This window comes from Heterodontus francisci, chromosome 37 (assembly GCF_036365525.1).
Source record: "Heterodontus francisci isolate sHetFra1 chromosome 37, sHetFra1.hap1, whole genome shotgun sequence".
Classification (NCBI taxonomy): Eukaryota; Metazoa; Chordata; class Chondrichthyes; order Heterodontiformes; family Heterodontidae; genus Heterodontus; species Heterodontus francisci.
The window spans coordinates 12,022,821-12,048,011 of record NC_090407.1 but is presented as its reverse complement, the minus strand read 5'-3'; the positions used below and the strand labels follow the sequence as shown (position 1 = coordinate 12,048,011).

At 43.1% G+C, this 25,191-nt stretch overlaps 1 protein-coding gene across 3 annotated transcripts in view; it reads right to left on the bottom strand.

Annotated features, from left to right (window-relative positions):
- Positions 1 to 25,191, bottom strand: part of acot7 (acyl-CoA thioesterase 7) — a 262,472-nt gene that overhangs the window by 192,328 nt on the left and 44,953 nt on the right. For all 3 annotated transcript variants that reach the window (XM_068017117.1, XM_068017118.1, XM_068017119.1), the window contains exon 3: positions 5,694 to 5,850. In XM_068017117.1, the coding sequence (XP_067873218.1) occupies positions 5,694 to 5,850 (157 nt within the window). The remainder of the gene's footprint in view (positions 1 to 5,693; positions 5,851 to 25,191) is intronic.

Here is a 25,191-nt window from a genome sequence, read left to right as displayed (position 1 = left end):
AGACTTTGCCTTACAGGTAACCCTACAGGTCAGATCCTCACAGGCACTGACATATGTGCACATTCCCAAAATACTACTAAGATGAAGGACTGCAATGAATAAATACATGTGAAAATGTCCCCAAAGAGAGACAAGAGTGACCTTGAATTGTATAACAACACATGTTGCAGGAAAACTATTTACAGAAGGTAATAGACATGCTTTTTCCAATGGGACCTGTTAAGCAAGGTTACTAAGTTTAGAGAATGGATGCAAAGAGGATGATCTGGTGTCTGCCCTGCAAGCAAACAAGTTATTCCTCTGGTAGCTAATTCTCATGGACAAACGAGAGGGTGTGTACTGAAGAAATACACTCTACAACATGTTTGTGTTCTGTTGTTGGTGAACAGGTGGCCTAATTTACCTCCTTTATCGAAGACAAAGAACAAATGTGAAGGCCATTAGGACTGGGTATAGCTGACACAAAAGCAAACAGCCGTATAAATAAATATCGAAGAAATGTATTTTGGCCTCAAAGTTAAGGGTGTTTGGATGAGAATTCAAAGCTACAGCATTATGAATTTATTGAAATGAAAGTTGGGGATGATTTGGAGTCGGACTTTAAATATCTGTGTTAATGGAAAATCAATGACGAGAGCTCAAAGTTTGCTCATACATTCAGCTGATATAAAGCAACACCAATGTTCAGTAGAGAAATGTCATATGTCATTATTACTAATTTAAATTAATAGCGACATACTTTGAATTGCTCTATGTTTGGGTCTCGCCTCCCCGCGAGTGGCTCTCTAGCAGAGCAAGACTACACCTTCTTCTGGCAGGGCAGGGATCCTGAAGAACCAAGACAGCATGGAGTGGGCTTCGCCATCAGAAACTCCTTGCTCAGCATGATAGAGCCTCCCTCAAATGGCTCGGAACGCATACTGTCCATCCGACTGCTCACCACCTCTGGTCCAGTACACCTACTCAGCATCTATGCTCCAACACTCTGCTCCGCACCTGAAGCTAAAGACCAGTTCTATGAACAACTCCATGACATCATTAGCAGCATCCCCAACACCGAACACCTATTCCTGCTGGGGGACTTTAATGCCAGGGTTGGGGCCGACCATGACTCATGGCCCTCCTGCCTTGGGCGCTATGGCGTTGGAAGGATGAATGAGAACGGGCAGAGACTGCTTGAGCTGTGTACCTATCATAACCTCTGCATCACTAACTCGTTCTTTCACACTAAACCCTGTCACCAGGTTTCATGGAGGCACCCAAGATCACGTCGTTGGCACCAGCTAGACCTCATTGTCACAAGGCGAGCCGCCTTAAACAGTGTTCAAATCACACGCAGCTTCCACAGTGCGGACTGCGACACCGACCACTCCCTGGTGTGCAGCAAGGTTAGACTCAGACCAAAGAAGTTGCATCATTCCAAGCAGAAGGGCCACCCGCGCATCAACACGAGCAGAATTTCTCACCCACAGCTGTTACAAAAATTTCTAAATTCACTTGTAACAGCCCTTCAAAACACTCCCACAGGGGATGCTGAGACCAAGTGGGCCCACATCAGAGACGCCATCTATGAGTCAGCTTTGACCACCTACGGCAAAAGTGCGAAGAGAAATGCAGACTGGTTTCAATCTCATAATGAAGAGCTGGAACCTGTCATAGCCGCTAAGCGCATTGCACTTTTGAACTACAAGAAAGCCCCCAGCGATTTAACATCCGCAGCACTTAAAGCAGCCAGAAGTACTGCACAAAGAACAGCTAGGCGTTGCGCAAACGACTACTGGCAACACCTATGCAGTCATATTCAGCTGGCCTCAGACACCGGAAACATCAGAGGAATGTATGATGGCATGAAGAGAGCTCTTGGGCCAACCATCAAGAAGATCACCCCCCTCAAATCTAAATCGGGGGACATAATCACTGACCAACGCAAACAGATGGACCGCTGGGTTGAGCACTACCTAGAACTGTACTCCAGGGAGAATGCTGTCACTGAGACTGCCCTCAATGCAGCCCAGCCTCTACCAGTCATGGATGAGCTGGACATACAGCCAACCAAATCGGAACTCAGTGATGCCATTGATTCCCTAGCCAGCGGAAAAGCCCCTGGGAAGGACAGCATTACCCCTGAAATAATCAAGAGTGCCAAGCCTGCTATACTCTCAGCACTACATGAACTGCTATGCCTGTGCTGGGACGAGGGAGCAGTACCCCAGGACATGCGCGATGCCAACATCATCACCCTCTATAAAAACAAAGGTGACCGCGGTGACTGCAACAACTACCGTGGAATCTCCCTGCTCAGCATAGTGGGGAAAGTCTTTGCTCGAGTCGCTCTGAACAGGCTCCAGAAGCTGGCCGAGCGCGTCTACCCTGAGGCACAGTGTGGCTTTCGTGCAGAGAGATCGACTATTGACATGCTGTTCTCCCTTCGTCAGATACAGGAGAAATGCCGTGAACAACAGATGCCCCTCTACATTGCTTTCATTGATCTCACCAAAGCCTTTGACCTCGTCAGCAGACGTGGACTCTTCAGACTACTAGAAAAGATCGGATGTCCACCAAAGCTACTAAGTATCATCACCTCATTCCATGACAATATGAAAGGCACAATTCAACATGGTGGCTCCTCATCAGAGCCCTTTCCTATCCTGAGTGGTGTGAAACAGGGCTGTGTTCTCGCACCCACACTTTTTGGGATTTTCTTCTCCCTGCTGCTTTCACATGCGTTCAAATCCTCTGAAGAAGGAATTTTCCTCCACACAAGATCAGGAGGCAGGTTGTTCAACTTTGCCCGTCTAAGAGCGAAGTCCAAAGTACGGAAAGTCCTCATCAGAGAACTCCTCTTTGCTGACGATGCTGCTTTAACATCTCACACTGAAGAATGCCTGCAGAGTCTCATCGACAGGTTTGCGTCTGCCTGCAATGAATTTGGCCTAACCATCAGCCTCAAGAAAACGAACATCATGGGGCAGGATGTCAGAAATGCTCCATCCATCAATATTGGCGACCACGCTCTGGAAGTGGTTCAAGAGTTCACCTACCTAGGCTCAACTATCACCAGTAACCTGTCTCTAGATGCAGAAATCAACAAGCGCATGGGTAAGGCTTCCACTGCTATGTCCAGACTGGCCAAGAGAGTGTGGGAAAATGGCGCACTGACACGGAACACAAAAGTCCGAGTGTATCAGGCCTGTGTCCTCAGTACCTTGCTCTACGGCAGCGAGGCCTGGACAACATATGCCAGCCAAGAGCGACGTCTCAATTCATTCCATCTTCGCTGCCTTCGGAGAATACTTGGCATCAGGTGGCAGGACTATATCTCCAACACAGAAGTCCTTGAAGCGGCCAACACCCCCAGCTTATACACACTACTGAGTCAGCGGCGCTTGAGATGGCTTGGCCATGTGAGCCGCATGGAAGATGGCAGGATCCCCAAAGACACATTGTACAGCGAGCTCGCCACTGGTATCAGACCCACCGGCCGTCCATGTCTCCGTTATAAAGACGTCTGCAAACGCGACATGAAATCGTGTGACATTGATCACAAGTCGTGGGAGTCAGTTGCCAGCATTCGCCAGAGCTGGCGGGCAGCCATAAAGACAGGGCTAAATTGTGGCGAGTCGAAGAGACTTAGTAGTTGGCAGGAAAAAAGACAGAGGCGCAAGGGGAGAGCCAACTGTGCAACAGCCCCAACAAACAAATTTCTCTGCAGCACCTGTGGAAGAGCCTGTCACTCCAGAATTGGCCTTTATAGCCACTCCAGGCGCTGCTTCACAAACCACTGACCACCTCCAGGCGCGTATCCATTGTCTCTCGAGATAAGGAGGCCCAAAAGAATGTTTGGGTCTCGTACTGAAAGGCTGACAAAGTACCTTCCAGAAGGTGTACTTAAGCAGGTTTGCATGAAGAGTGCACACCCAAAGCTGACTAACCTGCTGTGTATTTTCAACATTTGTTTTTTTATTGCAGATTTCCAGTATATTCAGTTTTTCCTGGCTTGGCCTGGCCTGCTTAGCTCTCATGCACCCAGGTTTTAGAAAAAGGCTAAAGCTATAAGCTAAATATCAGAGCCTTGCTTGAACACGTGAAATTCAGCATGAAATCTTGCTTGAATACATTAGCAACTTATCTGTTTTTCTTCTCTACCTGCTTCCTTGTAGAATTTCTCACTGAAACCAGTTCTTGCCCATTACGTTCATTACACATTCTCTTCCCTGATTATACCAATTACAACCTCATTGTCTACTTTATATGTGCAAGTCATTTATTATTTCACATACTGGGATTTAGTGTTCCCTTTGTGTTACTTTAATTGTCATTTAAATAGTGCTGGCCGAAATTTAACTTCAAGACATTAATCAGTTTACCAAAAATAGCACAGAGTAATTTAAACCCTATTCTTTGATTACATCCTTATCTTTTCACTCTGCTCCACTTCTCGGCATTTTGTCATCTTCATTTCCTGCAGGTTGCACCTGTAGAAGACCCAACAGTTGAAATGTTCTTAACCCCTTTCTCTGTTCAGTGCATAACCCCAGAACCACCTGGCTTACCATCTGCTGCCAGCACAGTGAAACAGCTACCATGCCAACACAATTCCCTCCTTAGACTTCTTGCCAACATTTCATTTTAAATCAGTGCAACATAACTCAATTCAGGGGAAACATTCAGAAGAACATTCGATATAATATATGAACAGTGTGGCTTGAATTAGTCCTGTCATCGAAACAAGGTCAATTCCAAAATGCTTTTTTCAGGACATGAGGCACACATTCAGTAGCCTAGTAGAGCAGACAGTTCAGACACCACTGAAATGAAGGAGCATCTGATGTGTCAAATATAAGCAACCACAATAATTCATTAGGAAAAATATGGGGACAGTATAAATCCCATCAGAAAATAATTTCCAAAAGTTTCTCGGTGGACAATTTTTTTTCTAAGAAAATCTGTAAAATAAAATACAAGAATGATTTCAAAGCAGTTAAAGCATTGGGGGTAGGGGTCTAGGTCACATGATAAACTATGAGAATAAAGCTCAATATTTCATAACCATTATCCAATCCCTGAGATCATTCTGCTCATTATTTGCTGCAATATGCACTATGGAATAGGTGACAGTGAGCATCATGGTAAACTTTCACAGCTGGGATACTGCAAAGTCCATGAATAATGAAAATTTCCCTTGCAGAGACTATGGAAACTATCAGCACTTATGCTGATGAATGGAAGGCTCAGGGAAGGACTTACTGAGATTCAATATTCTAAGGATATAAATACATTGAATATGTATTGTTATATGTTTGTTATAATCACAACCTTTACAATGGGAAATCTACTCAGCTTAGATGAATAGAAAGTTTAGATTTAATTACTTAATTACTTACAGAGTAAGCAGTAAATATATAGAATTGATTTCTGAGGGAAACAGTGGAGGCAATTTCAAGAGGGTACTGGATCAATGTTTGGCAGACAGTGTGACTGATAAATATGAGAGGACAGGCATGGAATTTATCAAATTTCGGTATATACAAGTGGACTCCAATGGTTTCTTGAGATTTTACATGTCCCTAGCCATAAAGAATTAAATAGAGTATATCAGCCAGTTACAAGGGAGAGTGAAAGACGAGAGAGTGCAGAGCAAAATATAAAGAAAACATGTGAGGTTTGTAATAAAAATGTTCAATTTTCTCTACCTGTAAGAATATTTTCTGCCATCACATTAACTTGGACCTCAACAGAGTGCTTTGAAGTGTAGGTTATCTCAGCACTGACGTGAGCCACATCCCCAATGGACATTGGTGACAGGAAGTCTGTGCGCTCCACACGAGCCAGTACAGCCACGCAACGTTCCTGAAAAATAAGCAGAGAAGATAAATCTGTTGACCACCAACAACGCACCCAGCAACAGTTCCTCTTATTGAACCATATTTGTTTTTCTTTTACCTATAGAAACAAGCATTAGTCTGGATCTCTTTATACTTCACTGGTCTAACATTGCTAATTAATTCAGAAAATCTAGCACGAATTTATGGTAAATCAAGCACTCGTCAGAACTTTAGCATTCTTCTCCACAATAGCAGCATTGCCATGGTATCACACAAAATGGAGAACACCTGATACAGCGTCAGTATGAGCATCACAGGGTCCGACTCACTCTATACTGGCACTTCCACCCAAGTTAGAAGATTTTGAAATGAAATCCAACTCCAGAACATGAGGACATAATTCAGGCTGACACGTCAGTCAGCACTGAGGGAGTGCTGCACTGTGCAGGTGCTGTCTTCTAGATGTGATGTTAAAACCATTGCACTTCTTTCCTATTGAGTTGAATGTAAAAGATCCATGGCACTATTTGAAGAAAAGTATCCCAGCCAGGTACAATGAACAGATGGCCTCCTTTTGTGCTGTATAAATCTAAATAACAGCAAAACAGAAAAGGTTAAGGCTGACTGTGCAACAGTACGGCAGAATAATTGGAGGGGCTATGTGGATACATAGAGCTGCAGTATGAAAAGGGCTCAGAGATGAACTAGAAAGAATACAATAGAGTGATTGAAGGGCACATTCCAAGGCCCAGGACTACATGCTGCGAACGGACTAAAGCTTGGGTCAGCTGCCGCAAAGGCTCAATGGGGAAAGGCCACAGTGTGTAAGGCCCTCCTGCCATAGTGAACTGAGGGCTGGAACCCGTGCAAAACCCCTTGAGTTGTATGCAAGAAAAGTGTTTTTGCTGTGTAATGCAAATGTACATTGCATATAAAATGGAATGGCAAGTGTTGTGAGGCAACTCATGTTCTGTATTGAAGGAATCTGATTTCTATTGTACTTTCCGAAATGTGAAATTTGAACTGTTTTGAACCGTTTTATGTATTTTTTGCAAATTTTTATGAATAAAGTATATTTTTGGAAAAAAGATAGCTAGATGCAGAGCACCATAATGATCCAACATTGCTTCAAATTTAAAATTCTCACTCTTGTACTCAAATCTTTCCATGGTCTCTCCCCTCTCTATCTCTGTAACCTCCAGCCTAATAACCCTCCGAGATCTCTGCGTTCCTCCAATTCTGGCCTCTTATACCCAATTTTCTTTGTTCCACCACTGGCCGCTGTGCCTTCAGCTGCCTAGGCCCTAAACTCGAATTCCCTCCTGAAATCTCTCCACCTGTCTACCTCCTGCTTCTCCTTTGAGATTCTCCATAAACCCTATAGGTCACTTGTCCTAAAATCTCCTTATGTGGCTCAGTATCAAATTCTGTTTCATAAAGCTCCTGTGAAGCACTTTGTGTCATTTTACTAAGTTAAAGGAACTATATCAACGCAAGTTGCTGCGGTTGTAGTGGAGAGAATACCTGGACAAACAGTGCATCAGTTGATAGGCTTTCTCTGCAGTTGATGGATGTTGTTATGGAATAACAGGAAAAGCACCCGTTACAGAAAATAACATCAACTTTATTTACTGCTTCAGCAACGCAAGTAAACCAACCCAAGCTATTAAAGACAAAAAAGACGAGTCCTATTCTTCTCTGCATAATGCTTAAGTGCATCTGCCCAAAGTTAAATTGCCAACGTTCACCAGTGAATCATCTCAGAATGTTACAAACTGGGGCCTTTTTCTGTATTCAATGGTAAACATCTGCCAATATAACTGCTGTAGTTACAAGAGGTATCTATTCATTAGGTCTACAGACAGCTGCACACTGTGTGTTTTTCAGATAGTGAGGCTGCAATCGTGTATTGCCAGGAGAATCTCTACCTGTATATTACTATTGTCACCAGGCTTAGCACATAAATTGCCAATATGCTTTATTCATTTGCTTATGTGTTGTATGAAATTTTGAATTCATTGTCTCAAGCCTCTCCTACCACGAGCACCACCAGCCACAGGGTTGTAACCACAAGAGCCTTGCATTTCTGCTGCATTCTAAAAATGGCCTCTCCAGACGCAGGACACATTTGGACGGACTCTGTACTCATACAACTGAGCTATTTTACACAGTTCAAAAGTGGGTGTAATAGAAAATGTCACATGCTTAAGGAACTAAAATCTAACAAATCCCCAGGACCTGATGGCCTACATCCTAGGGTTCTAAAAGAGATAGCTGCAGAGATAGTGGATGCACTGGCTATGATTTTCCAAAATTCCCTGGATTCTGGAACAGGCCCAGAAGATTGAAAGTTAGAAAATATAACACCGCTTTTCAAGAAAGGAGGGAGAGAGCAAACAGGGAACTACAGGCCAGTTAGCCAGACATCAGTTGTCGAGGAAGTGCTGGAATCTATGATCAGGCAAAATCAACATGGTTTTACGAAAGGAAAATTGTGTTTGACAAATTTATTCGAGTTTTTTGAGAATGCAACTAGTAGGGTAGATAAAAGGAAACCAGTAGATGTAGTATACTTGGATTTCCAAAAGGCATTTGATAAGGTGCCACACCTTAAGGTTAATAGGCAAGATAAGGCTCATGGAGTTGGGGTTAATATATTAGCACTGATAGAGGATTGATTAATGGACAGGAAGCAAAGAGTAGGCATAAATGGGGCATTTTCAAGTTGGCAGGCCGTGACTAGTGGAGTGCACAGGTATCAGTGCTGGGGCCTCAGTTATTTACAAACTATATTAATGACTTAAGACAAAAAGACAGAGAGTAATGTATCTAAGTTTGCTGATGATACAAAGGGAAGTGGAAATGCAAGCTCTGAGGAGGATACAAAGAGGCTTCAAAGAGATATAGACAAGGTAAGTGGGAAAGTGTAGGGTTATTCATGTTGGTTGTAGGAATAGAGGAGCAGAATATTTTTTTAAAACGCATGAAACTTGTAAATGTCGATGCTGAGAAAGATTTGGCTGTGCTTTGTACAAGGAATACAGGAAGTTAGCATGCAGGTACAGCAAGCAATTAGGAAGGCAAATGGCACATTGGTCTTGATTGCAAGGGGATTGGATACAAGAATAAAAAAGTCTTGCTACAATTGTACAGGGCTTTGGTGAGACCACACGTGGAATACTGCGTGCAGTTTAAGTCTCCATATTTAAGGAAGGATATACTTACATTGGAGGGAGTACAGCAAAGGTTCACTAGATTGGTCCCTGAGATGAGAGGGTTGTCTAATGATGAGAGGCTGAGTAAATTGGGCCTATATTCTCTGGAGTTTAGAATGAGAGATGATCTCATTGAAACTTACAAGATTCTGAAGGGGCTTGACAGGGTAGATACTGAGAGGTTGTTTCCCCTGGCTGGGGAATCTAGAACACAGGGACACAGTCTCAGGATAAGGGGATGATCATTTAGGACTGAGATGAGGAGAAATTTCTTCATTCAAAGGGTTGTGAATCTTTGGAATTCTCTACCCCACAGGGTAGTGGATGCTCCATTGTTGAATATATTTAAGGTTGGGATGGACAGATTTTTGGGCTCTCCGGGAATCAAGGGATATGGGGAGTGGGCGGGAAAGTGGAGCTGAGGTAGAAGATCATCCATGATCGTATTGAATGGCGGCGCAGGCTTGACGGGCCATATGGTTTACTCCTGCTCCTATTTCTTATGTTCTTCTGCTTACCATTATGCTTTACTGAATTCCTTGTGACAACACTGATACATGCCTTTTCTAACTACATTTATTCTTCATTGCATGTCACTTCCTGGAATCTATCAAAGTGGCCCAAGTTAACTACTTAAGTCAGAAGGTTTAATGGGCCTCTGCAGGTCCAGTTAGTTTATTCAAAAGTCTCATTATGTGAAGATTTAAATGAAATGGTAATGTGGAACAATCAACTTTGCTTTTTCATGTAGAAAACTTCAACCACTTGCCATCTGCTCAAAGAGGCCCTACATATACAGCAGGATGATTAGCACCAGCAATATCAATGCCTGTCATTCCAGATAAGTGAAATTCCTCAGCTCCAGCAACAACAACTTGCATTTAAATAGCACCTTTAACATAGTAAAACATTCCAAGGTCCTTCGTAGAAGCATTAACAGACAAAATTTAACACCGAGCCACGTAAAGAGACATGAGGGCAGGTGACCAAAAGCACGGTCAAAGGTGTCAAGGAGCAACTGAGAGAAAGACAGCGAGTGAGCCAGAGAGAAGTCGAAAGGCGGAGAGGTTCAGGGAGGGAATTCCTGAGCTTAGGACCTAGGCAGCTGAAGGCACGGCCACTAATGGTGGAGCAAAGGAAACTGGGAATGCGCAAGAAACCAGAATTGGATGTGTGCAGGAATCTTGGAGGGTTGTCGGGCTGGAGGAGGTTATAGACATAGGGAGGGGTGAGGCCATGGAGGGATCTGAACACAAGGATTAGAATTTTCTCAACTTAAATTTTAAAATTAGCACTGATAATAACTGGCTTAAGGGGACCTATTGGTCATGTAGCAGTGCTAAAGCACACTGTGGTTTAATAAGACATTGCTCAAAAAGGCAGCATGGAATCAATAAAAACCTGCTTACTAAATAAAGCACAGTGCTACAATTTGCACAAAAGGCCAGGCTTGGAGGACTGATGGGTGCAGAAGGGAATATAAGGCTGAATAAAATGGTAGAGATAGGATGAGGTGAAGACATGAAGGGGTTTGAAGATGAGGACAAGAATTTTGAATTGATTCTTGTTGGGAGACTGGTAGGTTAGCGAAGACAGGGTGATGAGTGAGTGGAATATAGTACAAGACAAGATACAGGTGGCTGCATTTTAGACCTGTCAAGTGGAAAGACTTTTTCCTCTTGGACACAAAATACAGAGTATCATAAATTTGTTTATTTTCGTGAATTTCGCAAGCGCATCATTCATCGTGAAAATAATTCTCACACAAATATTTGCCCCAATAATAATCTCATCAGCAAGTTACAGATGTAAAATAAATGTGTGAAATTTCTCCAAAGTTCTTAGCCACATAAAGTTTTATTTGCATAAATTTTCCAATTTACAGCAGACGGCAGGCATTACAGAAATAACAAATATTCCATGGTGATCCACTTACATAACTCACAAGGTAACCGGGAGTTATACCATGGTTGGGTCAGAATGGATATTTCCTCTGGGCATTTATTGCTCCCCCTAGACAACAATGTACTGAAACCAAATACTACATTTTTTAAAGGAACAATCGTCAGTGAAAATGAACAAGGCTTTTTAGTCGTCTTTGTCAATACATAATGTGAGTACTGTACTGTCATCTGCATATTCAACATATAGCTACTCTATCAATATTGCACTGCAAGAATACACACAGTAGCACCAAGTTCTCGAGCAACCAGTACACTAGTTCCAAAACATTTTGAAAGCAGGCTGTTCCAAACTGATATAGTACCCATACCTACTCAAAAGTTCCATGATTGATGATTCAGACTAGCTCTTTAAGAATGCAATAAACCCTGCATGCCCTATGGCACATCATGGGGCCATAAGTAGTGTACTTTCACAAAATAAATGGATTTATTAGCAGGCTTATTAGCAAAGACAGTAGGCATGGGCCACTTAGTTGCATTGCCCCTCGGCTAAAGAGAAGAAAAACAGCCAGGTTTCCTGCTCTAACTATATGGGCGTGCCTGTAAATGCATGTTTGTGGATATCTCATTTGCTGCTTGTGGGATCAGGCTATATGGGTGAGTTCCAGAGAATGACTAGTGTCTGTGGATCTAAACCTCGAGCCAAATTAAACACCTTCAGCAGAGACCGAGGAAAGAAATTTAGCAACAAAATTCTAAGAAAAGGATTATTTTTTTCTATTAAAATCAAATTCAGTTAATTTATTACAACTTGTACTAATATAGCATTCTTAACATAATAGAAAATACGCCGCAACACTTAGCAATGCAAGGAAAAGGGAAACTCAATCTGGAAAAGAAATTGAAGGAATATTTTTGGAGTGTAAGAAAAAGCATCAAAGAGAGGGGTTTTAGGGAATTCTGACGATAGATAGGGAGAGATGTAAAAAGTGGCAGATGGCTGGGATATAGTGCCTGAAAGGATGCAGAGGAAGGAGTATTAGAATTAGAATTAGAACATTACAGCGCAGTACAGGCCCTTCGGCCCTCGATGTTGCGCCGACCTGTGAAACCATCTGACCTACACTATTCCATTTTCATCCATATGTCTATCCAATGACCACTTAAATGCCCTTAAAGTTGGCGAGTCTACTACTGCTGCAGGCAGGGCGTTCCACGCCCCTACTACTCTCTGAGTAAAGAAACTACCTCTCATATCTGTCCTATATCTATCACCCCTCAACTTAAAGCTATGTCCCCTCGTGTTTGCCATCACCATCCGAGGAAAAAGACTCTCACTATCCACCCTATCTAACCCTCTGATTATCTTATATGTCTCTATTAAGTCACCTCTCCTCCTCCTTCTCTCCAACGAAAACAACCTCAAGTCCCTCAGCCTTTCCACGTAAGACCTTCCCTCCATACCAGGCAACATCCTAGTAAATCTCCTCTGCACCCTTTCCAAAGCTTCCACATCCTTCCTATAATGCGGTAACCAGAACTGCACGCAATACTCCAGGTGCGGTCTCACCAGAGTTTTGTACAGCTGCAGCATGACATCGTGGCTCCGAAACTCGATCCCCCTACTAATAAAAGCTAACACACCATATGCCTTCTTAACAGCCCTATTAACCTGGGTAGCAACCTTCAGGGATTTATGCACCTGGACACCAAGATCTCTCTGTTCATCTACACTACCAAGAATCTTCCCATTAGCCCAGTACTCTGCATTCCTGTTACTCCTTCCAAAGTGAATCACCTCGCACTTTTCCGCATTAAACTCCATTTGCCATCTCTCAGCCCAGCTCTGCAGCCTATCTATGTCCCTCTGTACCCTACAACATCCTTCGGCACTATCCACAACTCCACCGACCTTAGTGTCATCCGCAAATTTACTAACCCACCCTTCTACACCCTCTTCCAGGTCATTTATAAAAATGACAAACAGCAGTGGCCCCAAAACAGATCCTTGCGGTACACCACTAGTAACTAAACTCCAGGATGAACATTTGCCATCAACCACCACCCTCTGTCTTCTTTCAGCTAGCCAATTTCTGATCCAAAGCTCTAAATCACCTTCAACTCCATACTTCCGTATTTTCTGCAATAGCCTACCATGGGGAACCTTATCAAACGCCTTACTGAAATCCATATACACCACATCCACTGCTTTACCCTCATCCACCTGTTTGGTCACCTTCTCGAAAAACTCAATAAGGTTTGTGAGGCACGACCTACCCTTCACAAAACCGTGCTGACTATCGCTAATGAACTTATTCTTTTCAAGATGATTATAAATCCTGTCTCTTATAACCTTTTCCAACATTTTACCCACAACCGAAGTAAGGCTCACAGGTCTATAATTACCAGGGCTGTCTCTACTCCCCTTCTTGAACAAGGGGACAACATTTGCTATCCTCCAGTCTTCCGGCACTATTCCTGTCGACAATGACGACATAAAGATCAAGGACAAAGGCTCTGCAATCTCCTCCCTAGCTTCCCAGAGAATCCTAGGATAAATCCCATCTGGCCCAGGGGACTTATCTATTTTCACACTTTCCAAAATTGATAACACCTCCTCCTTGTGAACCTCAATCCCATCTAGCCTAGTAGCCTGAATCTCAGTATTCTCCTCGACAACATTTTCTTTCTCTACTGTAAATACTGACGCAAAATATTCATTTAACACTTCCCCTATCTCCTCTGATTCCACACACAACTTCCCACTACTACCCTTGATTGGCCCTAATCTAACTCTAGTCATTCTTTTATTCCTGATATACCTATAGAAAGCCTTAGGGTTTTCCCTGATCCTATCCGCCAATGACTTCTCGTGTCCTCTCCTTGTTCTTCTTAGCTCTCCCTTTAGATCCTTCCTGGCTAGCTTGTAACTCTCAAGCGCCCTAACTGAGCCTTCACATCTCATCCTTACATAAGCCTTCTTCTTCCTCTTGACAAGCGCTTCAACTTCTTTAGTAAACCACGGCTCCCTCGCTCGACAACTTCCTCCCTGCCTCACAGGTACATACTTATCAAGGACACGCAGTAGCTGCTCTTTGAATAAGCTCCACATTTCGATTGTTCCCATCCCCTGCAGTTTCCTTCCCCATCCTACGCATCCTGTAGGGAGTAGGAAACATAGAAACTGATGCAAGAGGAACTTAGTATAGGAACGTTTCGGGTCACTGACCCGAAACGTTAACTCTGCTTCTCTTTCCACAGATGCTGCCAGACCTGCTGAGTGGTTCCAGCATTTCTTGTTTTTATTTCAGATTTCCAGCAACCGCAGTATTTTGCTTTTATTATAGTATAGGGACATATGGCTAGAGAAGATCATGGAGGGAATGCAAACGAGGTCAAGAAACTTAAAACTAAATTAGTAAATTTGTCGACCATATAAAGTGTGTTTTACAATTTTCTGTTAACTCGGGTATAGCTGTCAGTATTTTGTGAATGAAATAATTTCAGTCAACATCACTTGCATTACACATATTTTAATTGATTGGGACCACAGACTTGAAATTGCATGGTGAGACGCCGAGCACATCTATAAGAAATTCCTTTGCCCAACGGTTTACTGAAGGCATGAGCCTGAAACAGATTAAAGGAATTTCATACAAACACATCAAGTCATACATCAAAGTCGCATTGTGAAATTTCAAGGCCCAAATTAGTGAACTGTAATTAGATAGTGCAGTAAGTAAATAAAGCTGCAATTTAATTTGGGTGCCTTTTGTATAAACCCAAAATTAATAGATGCAAAATATATAAAAGAGACAACTGGTTGTCATGAGAACATGAAGCCTGTGAATGAATATTCTGATTGGAGACTATTGAGATCTCCCGTCACTGAGAAGCCATACTACCACCTAGTGGAAACTGGTGGTAATTGCTATCAAAAGCTGTGTGTTTTCTGGTTATTCAAAAATGTACACACTTTTTCAGTTCATGGATAATGCAGAGTACAATACAAAGTAATTTCAAATACATACACTGTGGACTAACATGACCTGGTACACTTGGATGTCACTTACTGGTAAGCCACATGATATATAGGAACATAGGAACAGGAACAACCCATTTAGCCCCTCAAGCCTATTCCGCCATTCAATGATGTCATGGCTGATCTGGGACCTATTTCCATATACCCCACCTTTGCCCCATATCCCTTAATACCCTCGGCTAAAACAAATCTATCAACATCAGATTTAAAATTTAAACTGATCAACATCAACTTCCATTTGCTGAAGAGAATTCCAAATTCCTACTATCCTTTGTGTATAGGAGTGTTTCCGAATTTCACTTCTGAAAGCTCTGGCTTTAATTTTTAGACTACAGCCCCTAGTACTAGCCTCCCCAAGCAGTAGAAATAATTCCTCTCTATCTACCCTATTTGTTCCCGTTAATGTCTTGAAAACTTTGATCAAATAACCCCTTAATCTTCTAAATTCCAGGGAATACAACCCTATTTCTCCTAGTAATTTAACCCTTAAAATCCAGGTATCATTCTGATAAACCTACGCTGCACTCCCTCCAAGACCAATATATCCTTCCTAAAGTGTGGTGCCCAGGACTGTTCACAGTGTTCCAGGAATGGTCAAACCAGGGCTTTGTATAGCTGAAATAAAAACAATAAATGCTGGAAATACTCAGCAGGTCTGGCAGCATCTGTGGAGAGAGAAGCAGAGTTAACATTTCAAGTCGGTGACCCTTCATCAGAACTGGGAAAGGTTAGAAATGTAGTGGGTTTTAAACAAATAAAGCGGGTGTGGGGCAAGAGATAACAAAAGTAAAGGTGTTGATAGGACAGGGTCACAGATAATAACTGACCAGAAGGCCATGGAGTAAAGGCAAACGGTATGTTAATGGTGTGTTGAAAGATAAAGCATTAGTGCAGAGAGTGTTAATGGGCAGAAAAATGAACAGCCCTGGCCCAAGAACAAACATGAAAAAAACAGTGGGCAGGCACATGGTAAGAAAAATGATGAAACAAGCTAAAATAAAAAGAAAAACAAAAACAAAAAAGAAAAGATAAAAAATAACTGAAAATAAAAAGGCGGGCCCGTCATGCTCTGAAATTATTGCACTCAATGTTCAGTCCGGCAGGCTGTAGTGTGCCTAATCAGTAAATGAGATGCTTTTCCTCCAGCTTGCGTTGATGTTCACTGGAACACTGCAGCAAGCCCAGGATAGATATGTGGGCATGAGAGCAGGGGGTGTGTGTTGAAATGGCAAGCAGCCGGAAGCTCGGGGTCATGCTTTCGGACTGAGCGGAAGTGTTCCGCAAAGCGGTCACCTAATCTGCGTTTGGTCTCCCCAATGTAGAGGAGACCACATTGTGAGCAGTGTATTCTTTTATCTTTTTTCTTTTTATTTTATTTTAGTTTGTTTCATCATTCATTTTTCTAACCATGTGCCTGCCCATTTTTTTTCATGTTTGTGCTTTGGGCCAGGGCTGTTCATTTTTCTGTCCATTAACACCCTCTCTGCACTCACGCTTTGTCTTTCAACACACCATTAACATGCCTTTTTGCCTTTGTTCCATGACCTTCTGGTCAGTTATTCTCTGTGACCTTGTCCTAAAAACACCTTTACTGATGTTATCTCTTGCCCCACCCCCACATTATTTCCTTAAAACCTATTACATTTCTAACCTTTGCCAGTTCTGATGAAGGGTCACTGACCTGTAACGTTAACTCTGCTTCTCTCTCCACAGATGCTGCCAGACCTGCTGAGTATTTCCAGCATTTATTGTTTTTATTTCAGATTTCCAGCATCTGCAGTATTTTGCTTTTACTTTGTATAGCTGAAATATGACTTCTGCCCCCCTTGTATTCTAGTCCACTAGATATAAAGGCCAGCATTCAGTTAGCCTTTTTGATTATTTTCTGTACCTGTTCATGACATTTATCTATGTACCTGGACCCCCAAATCTATTTGGATCCCCACTATTTCTAGCTTTTCACTAATTAGAAAGTACTTTGCTCTATCCTTTTTAGGTCCAAAGTGGATGAGCTCACATTTGCCTACACTGAAATCCATTTGCCACAGTTTTGCCCATTCACTTAATCTATTAATATCACTTTGTATTTTTATGCTTCCATCTACACTGCTTATAATGCTGCCTATTTTTGTGTCATCAGCAAACTTGGATATGTGGCTTTCTATCCCATCCAAGTTGTTAATAAATACAGTGAATAGTTTAAGCCCCAATACAGATCCTTGCAGGACACCACCAGTCACATCTTGCCAATTAGAGTGCCTGCCTATTATCCCCACTCTGTTTTCCGCCACTCAGCCAATTTCCTAACTAGATCAATAATTTGCTTTCAAGTCTGTGAGCTTCAACTCCAGTCACCTATTCAAAAAATTCAATCAGGTTCGTCTGGTATGACCTGTCCTTTACAAATCCATACTGGCTCTCTCTGATCAGCTGAAACATTTCAAGGCTTTCAGTCCTTAACTATATCTTAACTATAGACTCTAGTAATTTCCCAACAACAAATGTTAAGCTAACAGGTCCATAATTCCATGGTACTCTGGCTCACCTTTCTTAAATAGCAGGGTGACAGGTACAATTTTCCAAACTAAAGGAATGATTCCTGAATTGAGAACACTTTGGAAAATTATAGTTAGGGCATCTACAATGTTCTCACTTACTTTCTTTAAAACATTGAGATGGAAACCATCTGGCCCAGGGGATTTGTCACTCTTTAGTGCCATTATTTCCTTCATTACTGTTATTTTGATTACGTTAATTGTAAGTAAAGGCCGGCTTGGGTCTGCAAATGAAACCCGACCCGAGCCCGACAGAACCACATCCAACCCGAGGCCGACAGAACCACATCCGACCCGAGGCCGACAGAACCACATCCGACCCGAGGCCGACAGAACCACATCCAACCCGAGTCCGACCCAGCCCGAGTCCTTTCATCTTTTCCCACGCCCGACCTGACCCAACCATCACTTTAACCTAGTTTCTGTTTTTCACTTTGCTGCTTATCTGCACAAGCTTTAAAAAACTGTAACTAAACAACCTTTCAAGTCCAAAAAGTACATTAACATTGGAGCCATGTACCGGAGGTGGTGATAAGAGTATGTCCGACCCGGCCCGACCCGACCCGAGCCCGAATGCCGGACCTGGAAGAGCGGCCCGACCCGAACCTGACACGTCGTCGGGTCCCGTCGGGTTCGGGTCCCGTCGGGTTCGGGTCGGGTAGCCATGCTCTAATTTTAAGTCCCTGTCCCTGATTCGATATTAGTTTCCTTGGGATGTCCAGCATGCTAACCTCTTCCTCTATTGTAAATACTGATGCAAAGTATATATTCAACATGCCCACCATTTCCTTATTTTCGTTGACATTATCACGGTTATCAGTTTTAAAGGGGTTCACACTGCTCCTGACCACCTTCTTTTTCCTAATATAATTGCAAAACTTATTTGTGTTGATTTTGATATCCCTTATAAGTTTCATTTCATATACTTCCTTTTTGTAGCTCTTGCTATCCATTTATTCACCCTTTGCTGTCCTTGTATCTCTCCTATTCGCCAAGACCGGTGCTATTTTTTGCATTTATAGAGTTATAGAGAGATACAGCACTGAAACAGGCCCTTCGGCCCACTGAGTCTGTGCTGACCAACAACCACCCATTTATACTAATCCTACATTAATCCCATATTCCCTACCACATCCCCACCATTCTCCTACCACGTACCTACAACTAGGGGCAATTTACAATGGCCAATTTACCTATCAACCTGCAAGTCTTTGGCTGTGGGAGCAAACCGGACCCACGCAATCACAGGGAGAACTTGCAAACTCCGCACAGGCAGTACCCAGAACCGAACCTGGGTCGCTGGAGCTGTGAGGCTGCGGTGCTAACTACTGCACCGCTGACATTTAGGTATGCTTTTTCTTTTAGTTTTAGGTTGTCTCTTACCTCTAGTCATCCATGGCTTTTTTTTTGGCAAGTAGAGCTCTTACCCATTAGGGGGGTATAGACTGGTCCTGAATCACATTAAATTCTTTTTTTCCCCAAAAACATTCATAAAACTTGTAAAAATATATTACAAACCAATTCAAATTGGACATTTCATAAAGTGCAATAGAGATCAGTTTCTTTCAATACAGTACATGAGGTGCCTCACTACCCTTGCCATTCCAGGTAATATTTACAATGTACATTTGCATTACATACCAAAACTATTCTCTGGTGCATACAGCCCGAGGGTTTTTACACAGGTTCTAGCCAGTGTATACTATGGTGGGTGGACCTTAAACAGTGGCCTTTCCCCATTGAGCCTTTGCGGCGGTTGCCCCAAGCTTTACTGCATCCCTCAGCACATAGTCCTGGATCTTGGAATGTGCCAGTCTGCAACACTTGGTTGTAGACAACTCTTTGCACTGGAAGACCAGCAAGTTTCGGGCAAAGCAAAGAGTGTCTTTCACCGAGTTGATAGTCCTCCAGCAACAAATGATGTTTATCTCGGTGTGCATCCCTGGGAACAGCCTGCAGAGCACAAAGTCCTACATTACAGAGCTGCTTGGGATGAACCTTGACATAAACCACTGCATCTCTTTCCAGATTTGCTTTACAAAGGCACATTCCAGAAGGAGGTGGACGACGGTCTCTTCCCCACCACAGCCTCCTCGAGGACAGCGTGCGGTGGTGACACTCCGGATGTGCAGGAAGGATCTGACAGGGAGAGCCCTTCTCACCACCAGCCAAGCTACATCTTGGTACTTGTTTGAAAGTTCTGGTGATGAGGCATTCCGCCAAATGACTTTGACACTCTGCTCAGGGAACCATCCAACAGGATCCACCATCTCCTTTGCCTGCAGGACCTCGAGGGCATTACGTAAGGACCACTGCCTTGAACCTGTGGGCAAAGGTGTTTTTCTGAACAAACTTTTCCACGAGGGACAGGTGGTACAGCACAGTTCAAATGAATGAAGTGTTCAGCGGCAACATGGCCAGACCCATCCTTCGCAACACCGGGGACAGATAGAACCTCAGCATGTAGTGACACTTGGTGTTTGCATACCGAGAGTCAACGCACAGCTTGATGCAGCCACAGACAAAGGTGGCCATCAGGATGAGGGTGACATTGGGTATGTCTTTTCCCCCTTTATCTAGAGGTTTGAACATCGTGCCACTGCAGACATGGTTCATTTTCGATCTCCAGATGAAGTGGAAGATGGCTCAGATGACCGGCAAGGCGCAGGAGTGGGGTATGGGCCAGACTTGCACCACGTACAGCAACACTGAGAGCACCTCGCACCTGATGATCAGGTGTACCTATGCGGTGCACCGTCTGCAGGGTTGCTGAGGATGTCATGCAGCTTAACATCTTTTACTGTTTCCATCAGGAGTCTGGACATAGTGTCTAATTTGCTGTTGGTCCTGCTGGATTATCCAGCTGCATCGATGTTGCAGTTGAAGTCACCGCCTAGAATGATCGGCTTGGACGCCACCAGCAGCAGTGGGAGCTGCTAGAGGATAGTCAGTCGCTTGCTGTGTTCAACTGGAGGGTACACATTAATTAACCGGAGCGGAGCATTTTTGTACATTACGTCTGCTATGAAGAGGCGACACCCACCACCTCCTTAACTTCGGAAATGGTGACGTTGCCTCTGCGCAGCACAATACACAGTCCAGAGGAACAGGGATCATTTTCCCCGACCGGATCCATGGCCTGTGGGAGCACCATCGCAACCATTTTCTGTAGGTGCTGAGGTGCTGTATTCCACACTCCTGCAGAAACAGCAGGTTGGCTTTGAACTTGACAAGGTACCCCAAGGTCGAAACACATCGCATTGTGGACATAACGCTATGCATGTTAATGGAGGCAATCTTTAAACCCATTTACAACTGTATATTGCTTACCACTCCAGATGTCTGTGCTCGTCCCAGCCTTGGGTATGGTCCTGCATACCTATAGTGTTCACAAACTATTGCACTGTTGTTGGGCTCAGAAAACTATCCTGGTCACTAACGGGAGGTTTGTTCTGCCAAGGTTGGTGTTTGGCAGCTTGCTGCAGCACCCTCTTCCTTCCCTCCTTCTTCCCTCCTTGTCCGTCTTCATCAGATTTTTCTCGCTGGGAACTTGGTGGCGGGAGGGTTGCTGGTCTCCTTCGCAGCACCAGCCATGTTCACCATTCCTTCCTCACGCCTCTCCTTGCTTCTCGCTGTCTGTGCACAACTGAGATGGCATTTCAGGCAGGTCTTGTACAGATGGCATGCCTCACCCCACAGGTTTCAGGACTTACTCTGCTTGCAGTCCTTTGTTTGATGGCCTTCCTGTTTGCAGTTCCTGCAGACGCCTGTGCTGCAGTTGGCCGCAATATGACCAGATTTGCCACAGGTACAAAAAACTCTGGGCTGTTCCACATAGACCAAGAAGCCTCGACTTCCCTGATAGCGAAGCTGGAGGGAGGGTAGAGGATGGCTCCACTGGCGTCCATCTTCGAGGTCACCTTGACCTGTCTTTTGCTGGTGCAAATCCCGAATGGGTCTTTCAGCTACTTGCTACTCCCAGCCACCTCAACGTACCTGGACAGGAAAGTGAGCACGTCCACGACAGGAATATGGGGGACGTAGAGATGGATGGTTATCACTCGGTTCCGTTGCCACAGCAGCGTAAACAGCAGCTCCACCGTGAGGATCGACAGCGGTGCCTGGTTTCCTCTTTCCTTGAACACTTTCGGGAATTTCATGCAGCTTGCCACGTTCTTGAACGTCACGTTGAATTAGCCACTAATGGGAAAGTCCTGCTGGCAGAAGATATTCGCAGCTTCGAATCCACAGCATTCAAACAGGACTCGCTTAATGAAGAGGGTCCGGTCCATGGGTGCACCTCCTTCGCTGTTTTACACCATCCCCTAATAGTGTTACACACCCCCAGCCTGTAACACTGCTGTTGGTTGCAGCCATTATGCTTGAAGTCATCCCTGAACAGGCAACAAGACCCCAACCAGCATGAAAACAACCACCACAGGAGAACTCCAACTCCAAAAGGGTGAAGAGCCGAAAAACGGCAACGAATCACCCGCCCACCCCCCCACCCAAAAATAAACCAAAACCCAAAAAAACACAACAGCCTCTTGTTGGATCAAGGTCTCGCCCCTGCCAGCTAAGTATAATATTAAATTCTTTTTTGAACACCTCTCACTGATCTTGTCATTTTACCCATTAACACATTTGCCCAATTTATGGTGGATGGCCTGTGTCTCATCACATTGATGTCAGCCTTACCTTAAATCTAGAATCTTAGCTGTTTCATGTTTCTCCCTTTCAAACACTGCGTGAGGCTCAATTTTAACTCTGTTTAAGTGGATGAGTTTTAAATGGGTTAAAATGGGGCTCTGTGTTGCACTCAATCATATTATGACTGCTATTAGATCAATTTTCACACACTGTTAAGCTGTTAACTAAATCTGGCTCATTACTTGTACGTAAATATATTATGGTCTTCATACAGTGTAATATCGAGACATGTTTATATTCATGGACCGCACAGTAATACGTTTGCACTGGGCCCCATTAAAGAAACTACCATAAGACACCTGCAGCCTGCCCATCAAGGCCCGCAAGGTGCAGACATGGCCAATGTTGAAAATAGTAAAAGCAACATCCAGGTAAATTAAGTAATACTCAAGAGTAGTGCTGAATTTAAAAGGCTGTAGGAGGAAGAGTAGACTTAGGGAGTTGAGAAGTTCGACAATTTTAAGGGCCTGAGAAAATTTTTTTGCCAGAGTCAGAGGTGGCCCAATCATTCTTGATCTGAACACAGTGAGGAGGAAGAGCACGTAGGACATTTTGTTATTTTCTGCACAGTTTTCAACAGCCATGAGAAGTTTCAGATTGAAAACTTACCCTCTGCCATTGAGCAAAACATGAGAACAAATGATAACAAGGGAGGTGGAGCCAGTCACCAAATCCAGACCTTGTTTTCAAGGTGTACTAGAAACAACGAGGAAGGAGAAAACAGAAGCATAAATTAGAGCTCGTACAACGTTTGGAGGAATAGGATTCCTGTGGTGCTGGCAATTAGTGTTCAACAAGATACAGAGCAGTGACAGCCATCCAAGCTCACACATACTGTCAACTACATATGTGGCTCTGTGAACTTCTTACAAAATCAAACTACAGCAAAACTACAGATCGTTACATAGCGTTACATGGCGCCTACAGTACAGAAACAGGCCATTCAGCCCAACTGGTCAAACCAGGGTTTATGCTCCACTCCTCTTCACTTACTCTATCAGCATCTCCTTCTATTCCTTTCTCCCTCATGTACTTAGTCTAGTTTCCCCTTAAATGCATCTATGCTATTCACATCGACGACTCCTTGTGGTAGTGAGTTGCACATTTTTATCACTCTGATAGTCAATTTCTCCTGTTTTCCCTATTGGATCTATTATATCTATTATTTCTTCTATTTATGACGTCTAGTTTTGGACACTTCCACAATAGGGCACATTTTCTCCATGTATACCCTATCAAATCCTTTCATAGTTTTAAGGACTGCTATCAGGTTACCCTTCAGCCTTCTCTTTTCTACAGAAAAGAGCCCCGGCTTGTTCAGCCTTTCCTGATCGGTAAATTCAGAGATTAAAGTCTAGAACGGAGCCTAACACTGAAGGTTCTTGGACTGGAAGCAAGAAGCTGTACTTGCAATGCTTGTAGAAAATAAATAAATATTGTATCTTTAAGATTCAGCATGAGTAGAAGATCAACTTAGCTCTGACACCAGTGCTGACAGCTATTTGGGTGCACACTCTTCTTGATTTCAGGTCTTCCGTTTGTATAATAATATTGTTGATGTATTTTATTGGTGGTGTGGACCCTTCTATTTACTGGAATGTTCAGTAATTTTCACGGTTGGAAACAGTGACAAACACACCAGTTGCTTAAAGCACCTTCTACACAGTGATGTACATTGGGAAGTATTATCATATATCACTCTTTGATGGATGATAATAAAATCAGAAAACTCAGTCCACTTTGAAAGGCTAATCTGTTCCAGTCCAACAATCAGAATTGCTTCTTTCTCCACTGCTCCAAGCAGGAGAGTACTGACTCCAGCTCAGCTAGACGTTCCCACTATGTTAATATGATTCCAGCTTGTTTTGACTGCCTCACTTTCAAGCAGAGTGCTAGCAATTTGTCTTTTAAATTCCACTAAAGGTAAGTGCGACACCATCTTAGAAGTAAGGTGTGCAAGGACCTGACTGATTTGCTGTCCTGGACAACCTGCTATTGCAGAAAGCAGAATCCATAAACCATTGGACCTAACTTCCTCACATGAAGATAGATTTGTAAGACAGAAAACAATGACAGTGGGAATTATATTATTAAATGAAATGGAACAAATTAATATGATGTTTAAGATGATTAAAGAATTTGATAGGCTAGATAAAGTTATTTCCTCTGGTACTAAAATTAGAGCTAGGCTGTTTGGGAGTGCTGTCAGGCAACACTTCTTCACACAAAGGGTGGTGGAAACTTAGAACGCTCTCTCAAAAAGATTTTGAGGCTGGGGATCAATTGAAAATTTCAAAAGGGAGATTGATAGATTTTTGTTAGGGAGGAGTATTAAAGGTTACAGGTAAATAGAGTTAAAATACTGAATGGCAGACAGGATTGGGGGATTCCAGTCCAGTCAGCATTTGTAAAGATTAAAAATAGGTTAATGTTTTGGTTGTGCACATTTCATCAAAATCACAAGAAGGGTGCACACTCAAAATATTACAACCTGTTTTTTCCTTTTACAGATGCTTACGCTTACTCAGTCAGTTTGCCTATGGAACTGTAACTTCCTGAAAAACATTTGTTGCAAAGCTATCCTTTTGGGTGGGTTCCTGAGGTTCAATTTGGAGTACATGCTTGGAGCAAATCAATTATTGAAAATTTAGAATGGTATAAAAAAAAAGCAAAGCATCAGTAAGGAGAAAAGTTTAATTTTCAATCAAATTTCTTGCATCACTTACTTAGATACATTTTCACGGAGCTGGCAGATGGTGGCTCAAACAAGTTTACAAAATTATTTCAGCAATTTGACTGGTTTGTTCAAGCTGCTTGCCAGTTCAGGATTGACAGATTTCATTTAAAAATGGAATGGTTTTGATTGGTGCTTTCTGTTGCTTATTTGTTATCCATTGGTACCTACGCACTTAGTCAATTGGGTATTTCATTGATAACTTA